Below are 14,509 nucleotides of genomic sequence, written 5' to 3' on the forward strand. Positions count from 1 at the left end.
TGTTAGCAACAAGCTATGGCTAGCGATACATGTACATAAACCCAATAATATATTTTTAGAAATCATAACCGGAAACAGTATTATTAGCCAAATATATCAACAATATACATTTATGTATTTTTTTAATTAATTTAAATTTTGGTGAAAACAGGATACATAGAAATGAAAAATAATATACAAGAAAAAAAATGGAAATAAGAATTATAATAATAAATACATTTATGAATATATTTGAAATAAAAACAAAAGGCATCGGTTGAGTAAAACCTCAAGGAATAAGCGGTAGAAATGAATGAGGAATAGAGAGACGCCATATTTAGAGATGCATCGACGTCAACTGGCGACACCTAGTGGCCCAACATCGGAACTGACGGGAGCTTTTCCTGAGGAAACAGATCATCCTCATCCTCCCTCTGCGGCGCCCGGCGGTGGATCGTGTCCTGGTGTCGATGACGATCTGACACACCGGGGGGGACTATCTTCAGAGCCACACTAGACGAGGAGGGTTCGGTACCCAGCACCAAAATTCTCGCCTCCTCGTGACGCTGACCAGGACTTGTCCTTCGCCAAGATGGGGAACCGCGGGATGGAGGATCTGATTCCTCTGGTCAACCGCATGCAAGATGCTTTCTCCGCCATCGGCCAGAACGCGAACCTGGACCTGCCTCAGATCGCGGTGGTGGGCGGCCAGAGTGCGGGGAAGAGCTCGGTGCTGGAGAACTTCGTCGGGAGGTGAGTACCCGTTTCCTGCGGTTCATCTCAGGTGCTCCCCGCAGAAAAAAAAACGGCCGCAGTGGATTCTAACATGACACTCCCATCCTCCCCCACACACCCTCATATGTACCATCGAGTAAAATGATCAAATATAGGAAATAATTCTTTACATTTATATGTCAGAGCTGGAAGGTTTTTCTTTTTAAAGGCCTGTGAAATCCTCCCTGCAGAGTTCAGTCACGAATTGCAACCACTGTCAATAAATGGCTTTGAAATAAACCAAAATATACTGTAGAAATGCGACTTATGTGAGATTAAAAATAATAATAATAATAAAAAAACGTGTGAACATTTGCTGCAGATGCCACTACCCTGAGGGTGGGCTACCATTTTGTCCAGCACAGTGAAAGTGTTGAATGAAATAAACGCAGCTCTGAAGCAAACGTGTTTGTGCTGCATCGTGACCTTGCAGGGAGGGGAGGAGAGACAGTGAGTCCACCTGAGCTTTGAGCCCTCGAGCTCAGCTCCTCCATCTGTCCTGCTGGTGCTTAGACTTGTAAGTGAAGCTTAACCGTAAGCGGCGAGAGTAACACTGTTTATTTACCTTCCAAATGTCGACCACACCGAACCGTGTGTTCGCTGACGTGGCGTTTTTTGTCTCTCTCTCTGTCGCTTGAACAAGGTCAGTGTTGGATCCAAGTGTCAAACCTCAGCTCCTCCCACAGCCTTAATGTCATAAAAAAAAAAACGCAGTGAATCCCCGAGAGAGGGAATGAAACCCAAAACCTTGTTCAACTGTGATTAAAGAAAACAGGTGATAACCTCGTTGACTTCCACCGAAATCACATTAGTTTCATTAGTGGGAAACATTCTCCAGCCATGGGACCTGTTTTTAATCCTCCTTTCTTTAAGTAGCTCCAGGTTCTTCATGAAAGTGAGTCCTTCATTTAAACCTCTCCTGTTATTTCTTAAAACCACCAGTTAAAAATAATAGAAATACAATCAGATTAATATTAAACTAAGATACAATAATTCAAAAAAATAAATAAAGAGACATAAATAAACGACGAAGTGGAATACACACGTAATAATTAATTAAAATGAATTAATATTCAATACCTTCATGTCCAAGTGACATGTACTTCCTTCACATATTTGACAAAGCAGCAAGAAAAAGATAAAATCGGGGTTAAGTAGATGTTTACAAAGAACTAAGGTAGAAAAATAAAAGTTAAATATCTGCTTAAAACGATTATTTTGTTGGTGCAACACTTACAACATGTTGCAATATTCTCTCCAAAGACTAGCAGTAGCAATAAATCTTTCTTTATTCAATGTTAAATATTATTAAATAAATAAACGCAACATACATTTAGAAAACTAGTCGATAAGTAAATGCATCAGAGGAACATACGAACACTGTTTAATGGATTATTATGAGATAACATTGAGACGTTAAGTTGATTCATTCATGTCTCAGTTCTAAGGCAGCATAAATATTAAGACACCTTCAAAAGCAATCCATTTAAACCGAGGTCTTAAACTTCGTGGTCCACTTGTTGCCGAGTATGACGTTCTTCCACTCTTCATTTATTGTCTAGGAGCAAGGGACTCCATTTGTGTTTGAAGTTAGATGCTTAAAAAAAAGATAATCACATTAAATGTTATTATTTATAAAGGTACTTAGGATGAAACTGATTCATAAAGTAAAATAAAACATAAAATGAGAGGAAAATGGCAAAGAATGAACAATGAAAATTCATAAAACGTGGAAGAACAACATATGAATCAATTTTTTTAAAGACCTGTGGCCCAGTCCCCTTAAGAGTTGACCTTTCCTGACCCCCGCCCACTAGTTGAGTTTAGACCCCTTCTTTAGAATAATAATATTACAAGTGTTAGATGTAACTTTCTATGAAATAATCGACCAGGTAACTGCAATAATAAAGAGTGAGGGAAGAGAGAATCCACATATTTTGAAAGTGCTCATACACGTTTAATTTCACCAGATTTGTAACTCTATTGAGTCGGAACATTTAATCTGTTAAAACAATGTCTTCCAACTCATCACGAGGAGCACATTGTGCCGCTTTATCTCCGCCGCCGTCGTCGTGGTAACAGCTTCCACCTAATTGCTCCGCTTTTCTCGAGGGAATGGCGGGTTTAGGCGGTCATAATAGGAGGAAAGCGTTATGAGGGGGAAAATGTTAGATCATAATAGAGCAGGAAAATTGGGAGATTTCTGCCAAATCAGGAGAAGAGAACAAAACAGGAAGCAGAGCTGCAGCAACACATGTCAATGACATTGGTTTAATCATCCAGGTGTTCAATTTAACACCAGTTATGAAGCTTGAATCGCCTAATTTCACAAAAGTAAATATAAATCTTTTCTTTTTAAATATTTTTAGACTAGACAGACTTTTTAATTACTCATTTACAAGGAAAAAAACAACTTATTAATAAAAGAAAAGAAGGTCAAACATCAAGAGATTAATAACATAATATTACTCTTACCGCAGGATAAAAAAAGAATAAATATATTATTATATAAATATTATATAAAAATTAGATGTATTTTGAAAATTTTTAACCCCTTTAATTCACTTCATTTATTGCTTAATGCCCCTAAAATAACCAAACTAATATTCATATATACTTTTTTTTAGCCTCCTCCTTCAGCCATCTTTTTTACGTTAAAGTTCGGTTTTTTTTGTTACAACAGCTTGCCAGTAGGTGGCAGTGTACAATGTAAGAGACGAAATGTCCGCAGTATTGGTTGATTGACAACTTTAACATTGTGGCGATATAGGAGCAAAACTGCCAATGAAAGGGTTAACTTGATAAGTGTACTTCGCGCTTTTTATCCTGAGCTTGAAATTCTTACTTCACTTAGCGAGTCAGTCATGCAACGTGTCAATAAGAATGTCGCTACTTTTAAAAACAACCGATCGATATTTGGATCGTTTCGACGTGAGGAGCTTCCTTCATGAATTATTATACAAGGCATTTAATACCTAATGGATGAAAATGACTGTTGACTATCATTAGAACAGAATAACAACATGCAGCATGTACAATAGAATCAAATTTAAACACGATTAGTGCTGAATTGACATGAACAAATGATGGATTAAACTTCTAACACAATGACAGAATATAAAAGCCTTATTTTACTTAAGGTTTATATTCCATTTTGCACTTGTAAGACCATGAAGTCGTTTCAGCACCATGGACAGCTCTTTAAACAAGCCCATGAACACATCTTCATCCTCTTCTACTACACTATTTATTTGTAATTGCAATGATCATCAATACATTTCTAGAAATGATTCACGATTCAGTTGAAGATGAACAGCAGTGACGCATGAGTTTTAATGACAAATGCAAATCGTGTTGTGCTGAAACCAACGATTCCAGATGGGTTACAAAACATCCTGTCGTCGGCTAAAGCTGCTGGCACCGGCAGAATAAAATTCCTCCACAGACATTTTCTCTCCGTGATGCCTTCGCTCTCGACCAACCCCCACCCTGAGATTACTCCACGATATATAGCTGAGTTTATTACGTAAGGCGAGCGAGCGCTGGCCCGCAGCAGCGATGAGTCGCAGCAGCTTCATTCAAGTGCACGACACGATCAGCGAAGCATGTTTTGATTTGATTATTATTCCCGACTAAAATGTTATTCCAGAAGAAAGTGTTGTTATCTTCTGTTTGAACTGCGCCGTTGAAATGACGGAACAGCATCTCTCGTCCTTTTCACGACATGAAGCCGAACTGATAAATGTCAAAAGAGTTGTTGGACTTCAAAGGCTTCTTTAAATATCGATAGTTAACTGATATTTATGTCTATTTTTGGTTCACATATTAGCTTCTGTCTCCATGTTTAACCTGTCCTGAGTTAGCCTGGAATAGCTTCTGATTAAATACATTTACAGCTGTTTTTTGTTCAAATATTGACATAAACAACTACAACTAAAAGCTCAATAACCAAATATTGTTATTATTAGGGACTAACATTAGCTGAATCTTTTTGCCCTAATGTGTAAATGTATTTGTGTTAAAGCACTACAGTGGTCGTAAGTGCTCGGGTTGAAAGTTGTTTCCTAAAACTTGAATTCATTTAGAAAAAACGTTGTGTTCTTGATTGGAAATATATTTATACTAGTAATCATGGATATTTTAATATTCAATAGCCTAGCAATGCTATACTATACTATACTTTACTATACTATACTATACTATACTATACTATACTATACTATACTATACTATACTATACTATGCTATGCTATGCTATGCTATGCTATGCTATGCTATGCTATACTATACTATGTTCTGCTATACTATGCAATGCCATACTATACTATACTATACTATACTATACTATACTATACTATACTATACTATACTATACTATACTATGCTATGCTATGCTAATCTATGCTATACTATACTATACTATACTATACTATACTATGCTCTGCTATACAATGCAATGCAATGCCATACTATACTATACTATACTATACTATACTATACTATACTATAATATACTATGCTATGCTATGCTATGCTATGCTATGCTATGCTGTAGTAATGATAATAACAATAATAATAACAACAATAATAATAATAACAACAACAATAATAATAATAATAATAATAATAATAATAATAATAATAATAATAATAATAACAATAATAACAATAATTGTACAACAATAACAATATTGTTATTATTATTATTAACAGTAATAATAATAATAATAATAATAATAAAGCATGTAACCTCATATAAGTATATAGCAATAGTTTAGTAATGACACTAGACCTACTACTACTCATGATAATAAGACTTAAATAATAGTTTATCTAACTATCTGGATGGCAGCGGGGAGGGTGAAGGGGGGGCACTAACTGAAATGAACACGCCATAGGAGAACACAGCTGGCAAAAGGTTGAGAGCTTCTGTAATGGAGAATAAGATAAAAATAAATCAATAGATTGAGGCTTTTAACGGGACCATCGTGGGTGTGTGTATGTGTGTGTTGTGTGGGTGTATGTGTGTGTGTGTGTGTGTGTGTGTGTGTGTGTGTGTGTTGTGTGTGTGTGTGTGTATACGTGTATATGTGTGCATATGTTCCTCACGTATGATACAAATGTGATTTCATAACCAGATTGTTCAATCATTTTGATGGTAATAAACAAGTGATTCATTATTCATACGAGCGTCAGAGACACAGTTGCACCTGTCACTGTTAGCTGTGTTTGCAGCGGAAACACAGCAGGAGCGACAAAAGTGTCTGTGGGAACGAAGCGCCATTTGTTCTGATACGAGTGCAGAGGATTAGCACTAATCTCTGTCATCGCAGGAGCATAACGTTCTGTCATTGGCTCCACACTAATCGGGGATGACCACCATCCCGTAAAATGCAATTTGATTGGCTCGATTGATTCTCTTTACCTTCCATCAATAATTTACATGGATGTTCCACTTTGACTCCATCCCAGATTATCGTGTTTAGTGAAGTGACATTTGAGTTTGGGTCAGAATCTACATTTCCTTTTGGGTCAAGATATATACTGTGAGGTTTAATTATCAAAAACTTACTAATCCTGTTTATTAGAAAAATAAATAGCAAATAAAAATAATTGAAAAAAGATAACACATTATCTGTTGAAATATTGCGAACTATTATTTTACATTATAAAAAATTATATTTAAGTGTATTTGAAAAAATGACAAATAATAGAAGGGAAAAGAGATAGTTTAAAAAAGTTATATTTAGAATTAAACAATAAGAATAATAAAAATAAGCTCAGATAACATGATGTATTGTTTTGTCTTATGTTTTTGTTTGGTTCATGGCTTAGTTTAGTTTGTCGGATTAAATTTTCCATCTGAATGTTTAGTAAATATCTAAAAAGTATCAATAAAAATAAAGGTTTTTAATTTTTTTAATTATTATATGAATTGGTTTTTGTTGATCATTTAATTTAACAATGTTGATTGAGGCTATTTAGTAATATTTTTATCTTCCATAGGTCCAAAAATATGCTATAAAACCCCACCTGATCCTCCATCTTTGCTATGCTATGCTATGCTATGCTATGCTATGCTATGCTGTACTTTTCTAAACTATACTATACTATACTATACTATACTAAGCTATGCTATGCTATGCTATGCTATGCTATGCTATGCTATGCTATACTATACTGTACTATACTATACTATTCTATACTATGCTATGCTATCATATGCTATAATATGCTATACTATACTATACTATACTATACTATACTAAGTTATGCTATGCTATGCTATGCTATGCTATACTAAACTGTACTGTACTGTACTATACTATACTATACTATACTATACTATACTATACTATACTATGCTATGCTATCCTATGCTATGCTATGCTATGCTATGCTATACTATACTATACTATACTATACTATACTATGCTATGCTATGCTATCCTATGCTATGCTATGCTATGCTATGCTATGCTATGCTATGCTATGCTATACTATACTATGCTGTACTATACTATACTATGCTGTACTATACTATACTATACTATGTTATACTATGCTATACTATACTATAATAAAGTATAATAATAAACTATGCTATGCTATGAATGTTTAGTAAATATCTAAAAAGTGTAAATAAAAATAAGTGTTTTTTTATTTATTTTAAATGGCCTGGCTGATCCTCCATCTGAGTTTCACTAATTTCAGACTCAAATGTTTTAACATGGACCTTAATCCTTCAGCAACATTAATATGACATAAGTCCCATAAACCCTCGATTGATGTCGTCCTTTCTTGATCTGAATTGAAATCAATAATGTAAATCTACTGCCGCTCAGCTGTGACTCCAGTCCAGTCTGACCCCGTGACCTACATCACCTTCATCTAGAGGACGAATATAATCTCAATTGTTATTACTTCTTATTATTGTTTCAGACTCAGATAATAGCAGGATTTCCCCTTGTATTTTAATAATGTAATGAAAAGCCAAGTCACCTCCGCTGCACTATCAGCACCTGCTGGTCGAGTGACTCTCGAGAGACTCCAGCGGGGGAGGAACACTCTCTCCCCCCTTCAACAGCAAGAGTTACGAGGAGCTGGTTCCTCCTCAGCGAGTGACTTTACACTGACGGTGATGATGAGTGATGGGGGAGGAAGATCTCCACCTATAACCATCTGTTCGCTCCCGTGGAAGGAAGACGAGTCACACGGAGGCCGTTAGTGAACGCGGCAGATGGACGAATAACGAGCTTCCTTTTGTGTAGTTAAACTGTCAAAGATCTCAAACGTATATGAGTCTTCGCATCTTGAATGAAAGTCTTTCTAGCTATTTGTCTTGGACTATTAAAATCAACTTTATTTGATCTTCTTTCTTTGGTTTTCAAATTATAAGAACGTGTGTTTAAAATAAACTAATACACATTTTTTATTTACAATTAAAACACAAAAATGTGCGGCATTTGTTCTTTTTTGTGTTGAAATTAAACTTCCAGACACAAGATGACAGCAGTTATTACATTCCCCGCAGCAAAAAAAATGTTGCGGGATGACTGAGGACGAGAGGATACAGTGATCTACAGCAGCTTTTAAATTTGATGTTTGGACATATTTGGGTTTCAAATAATGAGAGCTAGTTATTACATCCTCCGCCACTAGAGGGACAATAAAAGTCCTGCAAAACCATGTGATGACTGAGGACGAGAGGATACAATTGACTTCAGCAGCTTTTAAAGCTGATGTTTGGACATATTTTGGTCTCAAAACAAATGAAAGTAGTTTCGACTTCGTCAAGAGTCATGTGGTCTGTAAGTTCAGCAACACTAGAGTCAAGTACTCGACAATACTACAAATATAAACTTGTTACAACAGTATCACTATACAGTATATAGTATGGTTGAACTGGTAACTATCATAGTTTAACATCAGAAATATCTTATCATCTGGACTTTAAATCCGGTTGAGGTTGAATCTCGTGCTATTCAGTTTCATTGTGTAATAGGATTAATAGTAATGTTGGGATTAAACAGATTAATCACGTTTTGTAGGTTTTTCTTATACAATTAATTTAATCTCCTGACTGAGAGAAACACTAGAATAAAAATACAACAATATTCCTTATTGCGTGAAACTTAAGAAGCATTTTAGGCTCTAATATGGTCTGTCAAAGGGGTATTTGGTCGATAACATCTGGTGTGCGAGGATTTGTTGTTTCTTCTCTGCTAAACACAAACACTAACCGACGCACAAAAGTGTTTTCATGCTGACATTTTTGTCATCACTGACTCACAAGGGAGTGTGTGAGTCACACTGTTTAAGCTTTTACACTTTGAATTATCACAGGATTATTTTTGTTTTAATTGAATAAAAGGCTACTTTCAACTAATTGATTTTGAAAAATGGTGTTTATTTTTGTTGGTCTTTTTCAGGGACTTTCTTCCTCGTGGCTCTGGCATCGTGACCCGTCGTCCTCTGGTTCTGCAGCTGATGAACTGTCCCACAGGTACTTAAACTAGTTCTAGTTTTACTGGTTATCTGGGTTTTTAACAAGCTATTTCAAATATGTAAACTCAGAATTAATCCAAATCTTAATATATATATAATTGAAAGTATATATATATATACACGTATATATACTTTCAATTGCATGTTAATAATATATGATTGCACTTTTATTTTGCTTAATAATAAAAATCATTTTATAATGTACCTAAACTTAACTGCCATAATAGGATGTCACACCAAAATTTAAAAAGGCTGAGTAAGTAAATAATATTTAATTACAAAAATGAGCAAACATAATATGTTCTATGTTAAATACAGTTTCTAGATCATAAATATGCACAGAATTTATTTTAAAGAGAGAATATATTGTTTAGATAAAATAAACACATTGAAAAATTTTATTAAAATGATAGTTTTTATATTATATTTTCAAATTAGAATTGAATGAAAGTAAATAATAATAATAATAATAATAATAATAGTTTAAACATTTCAAATTAATTATTAAAAATGTTTTCATGTTGTTTTCATCGGTGCCACAGGTTTGTTCTGACAAACATTCCCTCTGATCAACAGAACATGCTGAGTTTCTTCACTGCAAAGGCAAAAAATTCACAGACTTTGACGAAGTGAGGCAAGAGATTGAGGCAGAAACCGATCGAATCACAGGCGCGAACAAGGGAATTTCCCCAGTTCCCATCAACCTGCGGGTTTACTCCCCTAACGGTAAACAGCTTCTTGTTTTCTTTTAAATCCAGAATGAGTTGTTCTGCTGACAGTCTCCTCCTGCTTCCTCCACAGTGCTGAACCTGACCCTGGTGGACCTGCCGGGGATGACCAAGGTGCCGGTGGGCGACCAGCCCGCCGACATCGAGGCTCAAATACGAGAAATGCTTTGTCAGTTCGTGACCAAAGAGAACTGCCTGATGCTCGCCGTCTCCCCCGCCAACTCTGACCTGGCCAACTCTGATGCCCTGAAGATCGCCAAAGAGGTCGACCCCCAGGGTGAGTCTTCGAATCTCTGTTAATATGAGAAACATACATATAAATAAGTCTTTTATAATGTAGTGTCTGCATTCTACAAACCTTCATCCATTCAAATCCAATACGAACCAGGAAATGAATCACTAAAAACACAACAATGTAACACAAAAAATGACAAATTAATCCTCAACAAAACCATTATCAACATCATAGCAATACATTTGAGGTTTAAATGTAACTTAGTAAAATGTTGAAGGTAAGTTTTAGTAAACGCAGACTGGGCTGCTGAGAATATTATAAAAGTTTTTTATTTATTTATTCTCTAAAGCTGTTGTTGTTAAATGTATTATTATTTATTCAACCTTTTTTTTTAAATTAATATTGTTGTTATTACATTTCTGTAGATGTTGTGGTTATATTCATGATTATCTATTCATTTATTTATTTTCTATAGTTTGGTTCACATTTTTTATTATTAATATTAATATTCAGTTGAAGTTGTGGTTGTTGTATTTTTTATTACGTATTTACTATAGTTGTATTTGTTATTATTTATTTATACTCTGTGGTTTTTTATTTAATATTGTTTATTTTATATTGTTATATTTATAATTATTTACTTATTTTCTAATGTTGTATTTATTACTATGTATTTATATTGTATAGTTGTTTTTGTTGTTAATATGTATTTATTTTCTACTGTTGTTGTTTATTTATTTTAATGTATTTATTATTATTTATTTTGCTGCTCTATGATACTCAAGTATTTAAAAATCACTAATGGTGTTTATACCAGGCCTCGAGTTTGTTATTTAAAAACTTTTTTTTTTCATTTATTTAGTGTTTATTTTATTTCAAAGTGATTTAAAGCCCCTAATACTCATTTAATATATTGGTAATTACACCGACTGATTGTGGATGTAGCAGCAATGTCTTAATAAATGAAATAGAATAAATGAAATAACTTTTGCACGTGTGTTTTCATCTCAGGGATGAGGACCATCGGTGTGATCACCAAGCTGGACCTGATGGACGAAGGAACGGACGCCAAAGATATTCTGGAGAACAAGCTGCTTCCTCTCAGGAGGGGTGAGAACCCAACACTGTCTCCCTCTGGTGGTCAAACGTTGAATCACAGACACGGAGATTCTATAGAATTCTCTGGACTGTGTCCTCGAGCAAATGTGCTGACGCAGTACTTTTCTTTTCCGCTTAGTAGAGAAGTACTTTTGAATATTTTCCAGGTCTTTTTTTATCACCATCCCTCCCTTTCTTTCCATCTCAAGCCCTGGATGTTCATTTACAAGCCAGAGTTGCACTAGTTATGGAGCATGAAGCTGCTTTTTTATTGAGGAGCTGCTTGAGATGTTTTAACTGGAGCTGAAACTAGATCTGCTTGAGCTCAACTCAGATCATCTCTGATTAGAAATACAGACATTATTTCTTTATTATTATTTTTATTTTCAAGACAGATCACACACAAGTTTTCTTAGCGAGCTCTAAGATGAGTCTTTAAAAGTTTAAAACACACAAGCAGGATCGTAATGCAAAAATAATCAGAAGTTTAAAAACATAAAGTGCAGGAAAAGATCTGCGTTAGCCTTGAAACTTGGTAGTATTTTAATTAGATTCATGGGTTTATGTTACAAAATGAAATGTGTTTTTTATATAAAGTCAAAATGTACATTTTGACAAAAAAGAAGATAAAAAATGTGCTTGAAAAATGTTGACAGGCTTTTATTTAGTTAGTGCATAAAGATAGAGGATGTACATTTGTAATTTACATTTATAAATGTATAATTTACTTATTTAAACAATAAATATTTAATGGGAAAACAAGCAAACTTATTTGAAACTCCTCCGAAATAGTGATTCTTCTTATTTTTTTCATAATTTGTATTTATATATATATATTTTTTAACTTTAACTTGTGAGAAAAACATCTAAATAACAATAATTAGAGTAAATGTTATCCTTAAATATCCTGTTTGACCATCAATTTATATTTCAGTGATTTATTTTCAAGATTTCTTGGCTTCTTGATAATACATTTTTTTTACATTTTTATCGTGGGTCATGAACTTTTTAGAATTTTAGGGCGATGTTTTTTTATTTTAACAACATGTGGAGAAACAGGGCTGGCACGGAACTGCTGCATCATGGGGGATATGGAGATGGTAGTATTAGATTTGAGAGTCTGACCACAGTTTAACTGCTTCAACTTATTGCACATGTAGAGAATCTTGTGTCCTTTTGAAGAGCTCAGCGTCTCCCAGTCTCGTCACCACTGCGACCGCAAGACTTAAATTCATTCCAGTCTCGCTGGACGACATTCCTGGACGTTGCAAAAGACTTGGATGTGAGAGTTGTTTTGGTGTCCAGGCTACGTCGGCGTGGTGAACAGGAGTCAGAAGGACATCGACGGAAAGAAGGACATCCAAGCCGCCATGGCAGCCGAGCGGAAGTTCTTCCTCTCCCATCCCGCCTACAGACACCTGGCCGATCGCATGGGCACGCCGTACCTGCAGAAGGTCCTCAACCAGGTGAGCGGAGGAGCTCCAGAAAGGTTTGTATTTCTCGTGGTGCGTTCATGACCTTTTGGCTTTGACCCCAGCAACTGACCAACCACATCCGGGACACGCTGCCGGCCCTGCGCTCCAAGCTGCAGAGTCAGCTTCTGTCCATCGAGAAGGAGGTGGAGGAGTACAAGAACTTCAGGCCTGACGATCCTTCACGCAAGACCAAAGCTCTGCTGCAGTGAGTGACCCCAAGAGACGCCGCACCGTGACCTCAAAAGTCTCTGACCAGTGTGTGTCTCCAGGATGGTGCAGCAGTTCTCCGTGGACTTCGACAAATGCATAGAAGGATCCGGAGACCAGATCGACACGGCCGAGCTCTCGGGGGGAGCCAAGATCAACCGCATCTTCCACGAGCGCTTCCCCTTCGAACTGGTGAAGGTGAGGTTCTGTAAGAGCAGGTGAAACACTCACACTTGGGAAGAAGAGTAGAAACATAATTTAAACACAATTATATCAGGAAGAAATGTTTGAAAAACTAGAAAATTTGCATTTACAGAAGAAAATGCACTGTTACTGCTGACTCTGCTGAAAGTATTAAATTAGTATTTAAGTAGATTAAACGTTTAAATAAAGTGAAAAAGGTTGAAAAGAAGAAAATATAAGAAAAGGAAGAAAAAAGGAGAATTTGTAGTAGAAGTAGAATAAGTAGTAATATTGGAAGTAAAAGAAGTAGTAGAATTAGTGGAGTTTTTAGTAGCAGTAGAAGTAGTATTCGGAGTAGAAGAAGTAGTAGAAGTAGTAGAACAATTAGTAGTATAAGTATAGGAATAAGAATTAGTAGTTGAAGTATAAGTAGTAGTAGAAGTAGTAGAATTATAAGTAGAAGAAGTAGAAGTAGAATAAGTAGAAGAAGAAGCATTAGTAGTAGGAGTAGTAGAATTATAAGTAGTAGTAGAAGTAGAATAAGTAGTAGAACAATTAGTAGTAGAAGTATAGGAATAAGAATTAGTAGTTGAAGTATAAGTAGTAGTAGAAGTAGTAGAATTATAAGTAGGAGAAGTAGAAGTAGAATAAGTAGTAGTAGTAGAAGTAGAATAAGTAGTAGAAGTAGTTGTACCGAGTAGAAGAAGTAGAAGTAGTAGTATTAGTAGTAGTAAGTAGACAAAGGTATTTTTAAAGTTGAATGAAGTTTCTAAATGTGAGTAGATGAATGAAGGTCAAAGGTCAAGTGAATGGGGAAAAAGGGTAGAAAAAGAGGAATTGAAGAAAGAGATAAAGAGATAAAAGAAAGCACCACACGTCAAGTCATGGTCACATGTGAGCACACGCGTGTTTCACATCATCTTAAATAACCTGTCCTTGATTCTCAGACCTTCCCTGTGTCTTCACACGACCTTCACCTCGTCCTTCCATTTACGTCCCTCGTTCTCCTCTGTCGCTCTGACATCATCACCACTTCATCTCTCCTGCAGCGGAGGGTTAATATGATGAGTGACCTCTGAGTTATTATAGAGGCTTCTGTGCAGATGAGTCACAGTGAAGCCTTTCCTATGGAGAGAGAACATGTGTCATATAATAAACCCACATAAATGATGATTCACCTTTATTATTGGATATTATTTATATTATATTATAACTATATATATACAGTATATATATATATATGTAACAGTTTATTTTTGTGTGTAAACAAGAAGGATGTGTCTCGCCTGCAGTTAATACAAAACTCTGCAGTGAGAATTCTG

The 14,509-nt window shown here is 35.4% G+C and overlaps 1 protein-coding gene across 4 annotated transcripts in view; it reads left to right on the forward strand.

The window, feature by feature from the left end:
• Positions 1–408: 408 nt before the first annotated feature.
• Positions 409–14,509, forward strand: part of dnm1a (dynamin 1a) — a 54,485-nt gene continuing 40,384 nt past the window's right edge. For 3 of the 4 annotated variants that reach the window (XM_087790758.1, XM_087790760.1, XM_087790759.1), the window contains exons 1-8: positions 410–732; positions 9,186–9,259; positions 9,838–9,987; positions 10,063–10,266; positions 11,236–11,334; positions 12,628–12,788; positions 12,860–13,002; positions 13,067–13,202. In XM_087790758.1, coding sequence (XP_087646884.1) covers positions 572–732; positions 9,186–9,259; positions 9,838–9,987; positions 10,063–10,266; positions 11,236–11,334; positions 12,628–12,788; positions 12,860–13,002; positions 13,067–13,202 — 1,128 coding nt within the window. In that variant the 5' untranslated portion in view covers positions 410–571. Of the gene's footprint in view, positions 733–9,185; positions 9,260–9,837; positions 9,988–10,062; positions 10,267–11,235; positions 11,335–12,627; positions 12,789–12,859; positions 13,003–13,066; positions 13,203–14,509 lie in introns of all 4 variants that reach the window. The other variant, XM_087790761.1, reaches the window with a different exon arrangement.

This window comes from Callionymus lyra, chromosome 5 (assembly GCF_982586985.1).
Source record: "Callionymus lyra chromosome 5, fCalLyr1.hap1.1, whole genome shotgun sequence".
Classification (NCBI taxonomy): Eukaryota; Metazoa; Chordata; class Actinopteri; order Syngnathiformes; family Callionymidae; genus Callionymus; species Callionymus lyra.